General features: G+C 45.8%; 1 protein-coding gene across 1 annotated transcript in view; it reads right to left on the bottom strand.

Annotated features, from left to right (window-relative positions):
* The window catches only part of STYXL1 (serine/threonine/tyrosine interacting-like 1), a 12,582-nt gene extending 5,333 nt beyond the window's left edge, over positions 1-7,249 (bottom strand). Inside the window, exons 1-8 of the mRNA XM_009326077.1 lie at positions 7,240-7,249; positions 6,860-6,921; positions 6,255-6,381; positions 5,866-5,922; positions 4,833-4,978; positions 3,290-3,435; positions 2,101-2,195; positions 5-72 (exon numbers count right to left, since the gene is read on the bottom strand). Of these exons, the coding sequence (XP_009324352.1) occupies positions 5-72; positions 2,101-2,195; positions 3,290-3,435; positions 4,833-4,978; positions 5,866-5,922; positions 6,255-6,381; positions 6,860-6,921; positions 7,240-7,249 (711 nt within the window). The remainder of the gene's footprint in view (positions 1-4; positions 73-2,100; positions 2,196-3,289; positions 3,436-4,832; positions 4,979-5,865; positions 5,923-6,254; positions 6,382-6,859; positions 6,922-7,239) is intronic.
* Positions 7,250-7,802: the final 553 nt, after the last annotated feature.

Below are 7,802 nucleotides of genomic sequence, written 5' to 3' on the forward strand. Positions count from 1 at the left end.
TGGTTACTGTGCTGCTCCGGCTTATCCCCAGGCTGGAGAACACCAGCACCGCTCCGTGATCCAGCTGAGCATCTGAGTAAAGAAATGCCAATCACAAATTAGTGGTCTGGGAGATCGAGCTTCCAATTGTACCGTCAAGCTCTAATTCAGTGACAGCTGACAGGCTAGCAGCCTGAGCGACAGGAACCCTCATGAACCCTGACAGCAGCAGACGGGCACTGCCAGCTCCCGTTTCTGTAAGCATTTGCCTTTCTTAAGAATCCACTGAGTTAAAATGTGGCTTTGAAGACCAGAACCAAATGACAATGACCAGTCAATGCTTCATGACAGATCAGTGCCACCTTTACATCAGATAACTGAAGAAAAGTGGCCTACCATGACCAATCAGCTGTGGTCAGCATCACATCAGCTACTCAAACTCTTCCCAGAAAGGTTTAAAGGTATTAAAATTTCTGATGAATGCAAGCCTAACTGTCCTCCACTGAAGCTAGAGGAGTCAGCTCTCAAACTGGAGGGGCTTAGACTTCAAATCCTTTACCCCTCCATGGGGATCACCGGCAGGAAGCATGTACGTGCCACCTAGGGCATTGGTTTTATGATATTTTTATGATACTTTGCAGTGAAAATTGCTAAGATCAGCAAACTCATTTTCTACAAAAGCTAAGCCCACTTGGCTTTAAGATGATGCTGTCACTCGCTCCTAACCACATCAACTCTGCTACCTATGCCTGAAAGGTTCTATATTTTATTAATAACCTTTTGAATTCTTTCCCGCCCTCTCCAGAGCAGAGAGTATGACGTGTTTTTGGAATATCGGCAACCGAAATCTAGAATAGGGCAAAGCCTCTTCTTTTACTGCTGTCGAGAGGTTGTGGGGTTTTGTGGTTTTTTTCTTCAAGCTCTAAAACAGAGTTTTCTGACTTATTTCTATCGTGAGATACTAGTTCTGTTCTAAGACCTGAGTAGAAATGGCCTCACTCCAACATACACCTGGCATGAGGACACTCACACTCCTCTTAGAGTATTTTAGTCTAGTGTTCACCCATAACCGTTCCAGTTTACGTAATCTACTCTAGACTATCAAGTAAACAGTATACACTTCCACAAAAGCTTCTTATAGTCTGTTTTGGAAACTTCCACAAACTAATGTGAGAAAGAAACTTTCTTCTGAAACACTACTGGGAAAAAACCTGGCGCAAAATGAAAGGCAAGTAAGTGGATTTCGATACTTGGGTTTCAATGCGTGCAGATCATGACATTCAGTTCAGGACTACAAAATGATATCCTGAACTATTGTTTCCTTGTTTCTTTCTTTGTGTCCAGTTGTCATTTCTTATTTGGTACTTGGATTATAAGGTCTGTGGGGACAGGATTGTCTTTTGCTTCTGGGTCTGTACAACACTCAGCTGAGCAGGGCCTTGGTCTGTGGCAGGTGTTATTTCATAAGTGTGATAAAAGATAACGACACGATTGGACGCCATCACAGGATGGAGCTGCAGAAGCTATGCCTGCTGTGCTGCTGCAGGCACCGAGCTGGAGAGTATGTTTTTTGTTGCCCTCTCTGATGTAATCAGCTAAAGGCAGGTTTATGCCATCCAACCTGAAAGTCTTCCCAGGCCCTACGGTGGGTCTGCACTGCAAATCACAAAGACTAGCAGCATCTTGTGGTAAGTTCTCCAACGTGTGTCACACTCGTGTTCAAATAAAGCTCTGGTGGTTGAAGATTTGGGCTGGTAAGAGTGAAAGGGTTGTATTTAAGAACAAAGGAATAGGAGGGACTCCTATGAAGCCCTGGTAGACATCCTGCAGCAAAGCCTTTTCAGTTCGGGTGGAAAGCTCACTATTATCAGGGAGTGAGGTGTTCTTTAAAATGAGTAGGATCATCAGAGTCAGATGTCCTGTAAAATCTCTCTGTCCATCAGGATGGTTAGTAAGGCAGCTCTGGTATCCATCAGGGTGTGGGATTGCTTGGGAGTATACTGATCTTGAAAGATTACGACGCTCCTGTCTGAGCTTCCTGTTGGAGCGAATTGCAGTCACTCCCATCAAATACCCTAGAGTGAGCAAGGTCTCAGGAATTCCAGATGAGGAACGACTCACCTATGAAATGACAAATGGTGGCAAAGGAAGAAAAAAGATCTGCTTCGAGTGAATCTGGAACAGATATATGGAGATATCTGCCCCCTTCTGCAAACCTGGAAAAAGAGCACAGAGCGTGACATGGACCAGAGAAGCAGCTTTGAAAAAAATGACTTTGTTGGAGGCAAGCTGATGATTTTGTTTGCTGTTATGTGTGAGTTTTTCATCATCGTCACCATTAACATTATGATAAGGGATTTGTTATGGTAAGACGCCGAGGTGCTTGTAATACAGAACCAGTTTAATTACTGATTTTCCATTGCACACAGTATCAGCATTGATGTCTTAACTTAGCCTACAGCTTCCTTTATCTGGGAGCTAAATGAAAACAGATGAACTGAAGGCGAGAGCGCCTTCACAGCGTGCACATTGGCAGTTTTGTGAACACAGCCCCCCAGTTCACTTCATGTGGTTTTCTATGACAGCATCCTCCTCCCTCCACAAGCTCAGAGAACTCAACTCCGTGAACTAAGGGAGCAAATGTCAGTGAAGAATCTCTGAAATGTGAAAGCATGTCATGTAAAGGGCATGGGAAGATTACCCACGGTGTAGAGACCTTTGAATATTTTCCTCTGGAGCCAAAGGCATGAGAAATGTCCGCTGGTACACATGCACCGGGGTAGGTAACTGGATTTGTTACTTATTTTGTTTTGATTACCAACTTGAGAAATGCCACGGGATTTTTCACTGTGTGAAATGGCATTTCCAGCATGGCCTACAGACTGAGCACAACGGTCATGGACAGATGTAGGTAAGGAAGACCAACAATGTGAAACATCGGTGATTTAGCTTTTACACTGACGTGTTTGTAAGATTTTGCTCTGAAAGCTATTCAGAGATGTAGGTTCTTCCTAAAGGATAGTGGTGTGTGATAGACTCGAAATGCCAAGGGCCTCCCAGTCCTCCTCTCACCCAATCCACCCGTGTCATGGTAGAGGGCTGCAGGACTGCATTGCTGCTGTGCTAACTCTGGAGCAGCAATCAGAAAAATGAGCATGAAGTAGCACTCGAATCTGCAGTGAACAACAGAGGTTTCCCTGGAAGTTCACAAGCGCTGACTCCTCTGGGAATGGGCTCCGGTGCTGTGCCACCTCACTTTTTTCACAGGCACAGCCATTGGTGAGAGTACACCTTGAACTGTTTAACTTACAGTGTTGCAGGCTGTTCAGAGATGTTGACTTGTGCTTTGATCTTCAGATCTTTCTGAATTTGTTGGTCACAGGCCTGCTTGAAATTGCCCATATATAACTTTGCAGGCAGTATTTCTACAGGGTATGGCTGGAAGTTGTCTAGTTCCTGCCGGAGAGAAACCATAGGCTCAGTTTAGAGAGTGTATTTGCTCCCATTAGCTTGGCAAGTTCTTAAACAGAAGTCATGTGAAGAATTGAACACGCACTTAGTCAACAGCCCATGACGCATTCTAGAGTAATGATTCATTCAATCACCTGGGCTTTCTGTATATTGAAGTCTTTGCTAGATTTAGTAAGAATAATTAACAGCATTGCTGTCATTGTGGCATTACTTGAAAGAAATCCTAACTAAACAGGAGGCGGCATATATTTTTTCGTTGTCTGGAGGGACTGCAGCATAAGAGATTCATTTGATGTTTTCCCCGGTTACTGTTTGCGAGGCGAAATGAAATCATCTGCCACCTGCGGAGCTGCAGGTGCCACGTCGTGACACAACACGCGTCCGCAGCTGCTTCCGGTGTCTGCAGCGTGAAGGCTGAGAACAAAAATACCCGAACAGCCAACCGTGCCTCTCCATCCCTCGCCGATGCTCGGCTAACGCTACAGCAGAACAAAGCAGCAGCCGAACAGTTTAAAGCAACAGAGAACAACAGCTTAAACTGAGAGGCAAGGAGGTACTCTGGGTCCAATTGAATCTGATGGGGAAGTTCAGCAGTTTGCTACCCTTCCCCAAGAAGCACAAAGTGAGTTGATTTTTCTCTCCTGCGCTGTAGCACCCCACAGGTTAGCCCCGTGTCGCAGGCTGTTTCGTGTGAACCAGAAGTGAACAGGAACAACGGAAACAAAAGACATATTGCAATGAGATGCTCTCTGCTGTCCAGTGCCCTCTAAACCTGCCCTGCCTCAGGGCCTGTCCTAGATGTGAAAAAAGGGTAATTGTTTCTCATAAGCTAAGTAGATCAATGTTTGTAGGTGAAACCAAACAATTAGGATACCAGTGTTCCAGTGGATGGCTGTTTTCTTTCTGGGCCTGTTGAGACAATGCAGCAGCACTTCCTTTGTGATTCTTCCCGATGAAAAGCTTTATAGACATGGAACACAGTGCTTGGTAGGAATTGTACTGCTGTCTGGAAACATTTACTGTGTAACATCCCAGATAACCACGTGTTGGAGAGGAACCTGCTTCTTTTCATCATTTGCTACTGTTTGTTTAGTTATCTGTGCTCTCCAGTAGGCCAGTTTTGGGGTTATCAGAGAAACCTTCCCAGTTTGTTTTCATGAGCTTTTTTTCACGCAATAGAAGGATAAAAAAGTCAAAGTGTGGCTGTAAAAGAATTAGTGGCGAGACTCAGGGCAAGCACGGTAACTCAAATTGCATTTAATTCCTTTGTTTGAAATGACTCTGATACCAGGTTTACAAGACCGTTTAACTTGAATTCATCAGCCATCATCAGTTGAATACAAATGCTAGTGTCTTCTACTTGCAAATTAGCGTCATCTCACCTGAGGCATCCACAATATCTTCTGAGTCCTCAGAAAATGATAGCAAGCTGAAAAACGCTTGTATCCTCCCCTCAGGACGAGCACGGGATGGCGAGTGAACTGCTCTAAGCTTCTGGCGTGTTGGACGGCAGTTCCTTCCTCAGCATCTAATGAGATCAAAAAACTATTTGCCAGGGCAGGTTTAGAGTGCCTCCATCGCTCTAAACTCCATGGGTTAAATCTGGCCCACGGACACCGACAGCAAACTCCTTTTCATTTCATCTAATGGTCTGCAGAAGGCCTTGTAAAAGCTAGACTTATTCTTTAACTGTTGCTGCAGGTCAGTAACGAGGCATGCTGCTTTTCACCTCTTGTCCTGATCTTTTCTTCCTCTCCTGGTTTTTTTCATAGGTCTAGATAAAGTTTTTTTCCCCCTCTCCATTATTCTTTGGGAAATGCTTGTAATAAGTTCCCGTAATAGGGAAGTATTATTAATTTAAATCTAATAATCTTAGTTTTATGGAGGCCCTTTTCTTTAGTCTGCTTTCCCCTCAGTGAAGCAAATTATGTGAGATGGCTGCTCCCCCTCCTTCTCCCAAGGGATCCATCCCGCTTGCCTCTAGCTATGTCTGCATTAGAAACAGACCAGCACAATAGAAACCCGCTTCTGATTCTTCACACCTTCCCTTGCTAGTATCTCGCCACCGAGCATTTCTGAACGTGCTTGCTTTATTAATTCCCCTTACACTCCTAGATTTTTTCCTTAAAAAATGATGTAAATCTTTGCTAAAACCACGGTAGCCTTTAAAAAGCTAATAGGAGCCAAACAAACATACAGAAGTGGTTCTGCATATGGCAGAACTCCTTGCCAAAGGATGCGTGAAAGCTAAACATTTCCGTGGTTCAAGGAAGACCGAACAATTACATGGAAAAGTTTCCAGCTCTTCACATTTCTCAGTGACCTCCATCAAATCATCACCCCCATTAAAGTGAAATCTTTTTAAATATGACAATGTGAAAGCCTTTTATAACCCCCACAGAAGGAAGTACTCACTCCGTGAACATATGGAACTTGAGTCAGTGTTTTCAATCTCTGAAGAAGCACTGCTCCCTAAAAGGCAATCGTTGAACAAGCCCAAATCTTAGTGAAATGTGGAAAAAAAAAAAAGAATCCATTCCTCACACGTGCCAAGGAACTTCAGAAGGATCAGTCCACAGCTAGGAAACCAGACCTGCCAGGAAGCTTTGAAATAAAAATCTGGATTTTTGAAGCCTAAGAACATACGCAACACAGTGAAAAACCAGAGGCATAGCACAGATGTTAGTTTTTCAAATAAAACTGGCTAAATTTGCATCTCTTCTAATAAGCTCATAAAATTAAATGAGGAATGGGAAGAATATCTGTCCTGCAGTGAGGTCTTGACTGACATGGGTCACAGGTACCTTTTTCTTTCTCCTCTTCCTCATAGTCACAGCAATCCAAAGAGCTGGTCTCGCAGTCATACACCACACAGTATCTGACACACCCCAGCTCCTCGGAATCCGGTACCAGATACTCCCCGGCAGGACTCTACCAAAATCACGGAGGAATTCTATCAGGAGCACAGCTCCGCACTTTTCTTGTGGCATCAACGCTACCGACATCTTGCAGGTTACTACTCTATAGCTATGGGATGGGTTTGGGGCTATGTCTGTCCTTGACTCTGAAAGACCCAGTTAGAATTCAGAAGTGATGCAAACTACGCCGGATTGCTTCATCAGCCGCAATGGTAAAGATGCCAACGCTGTCCTTTGTCAGACAAGTCTACAGTATGTTAGTTCTTGTGCAATATTTTTCCTGATATACAGCTCCTATGTGCCAATCCTTTGGGCTACTGAAGCCACCTTTGCTTTGTGACAGAATACATCCCCCCTGTGGCAGAAATGGAACATGGCTGGAGCAGGCAGGGGAGAGGCTGGGACAATTCCCTTGGGTTTTAAGCCAATTTTGTCTTACTGCTAATTGCTAAATCCAGGGGTGGTTCACACGGACGGTAATCCCCCCTCACCTGTTCAATCCTGCGTGCTGTAATAATATGGCTCTCATCGTATTCACGCTGGGTACGGGCATCTGAAAAAAACAACCAAGACAGAGCAATTGGCTTATTTGATGCTTTAAAGGTAGAATCCCGTTGGTAATTGAGTCAGTGGGAACTCAGGCACTGACGTCAACCAGAGAGAGAGATTCAGTTTCTTAGGAACTGAGGCTTTCTGATGTGAATATAAGGAACCCCAATCCTGATGTGAGTCTATGTGTAACACCAAGTGATGCCAGCAGCTTTAGTCCTGACCCAAGTGTGGCACCACCGCGTTCACCGCGCCAGTCCCGTGCTCCGTTCTGCTCTGCCCTCCGGCCTGGCCTGGCCCCACTCGCTGGGCCTGCTCTGACCTCCCGGCATCCGGCACCTCTGCCTCTGTGCTGCCCCGGAGATGGGGAGAGGGGCACCGCAGAGACCCCAACCCCACTCCCAAACTGGCTGACTCCCTCACCAAAACATTTAATAATATCGCAATACCAGGCACCCTTTTTCTGGTAGTGGCACTCCGCAAGATGCAAATGCTTATCAGCAATCTTTGCGCAATGGGCAAGAAATCTTCACCTCTAAAACCTCCGGGAGCAGCAGGGGAGAGCGTCTGTCCCTGGGACGGGTCAGAGGAGGAAGCTGGACGCCAAGTGCAAGTGAAAAGACAGCAACAGGCAGAAAACTTCCTCATTCCCCCTCTGCTGTCGGGCTAAGTGCCGGGAGAGGCTAATGGCCAAACATATTTAGCGCCGCTGCTTTCTGCCGAGCGCGCGGGATGAAAGCTGGAGCAGTACCGGGCCACGGCACCCGAAACGGGGCGGGAGAGACGCCCTGACTGCAGGGCCCCAGGTAACGACAAGAAGTAACGTGTGCTCTTCCCCGGACGCCGGGGCCCACAAACCCCGTCTCCTCGGGAAGCTGGCCCGGG

The sequence above is a fragment of the Pygoscelis adeliae genome, unplaced genomic scaffold, assembly GCF_000699105.1.
Source record: "Pygoscelis adeliae isolate BGI_AS28 unplaced genomic scaffold, ASM69910v1 Scaffold266, whole genome shotgun sequence".
Lineage (NCBI taxonomy): Eukaryota > Metazoa > Chordata > Aves > Sphenisciformes > Spheniscidae > Pygoscelis > Pygoscelis adeliae.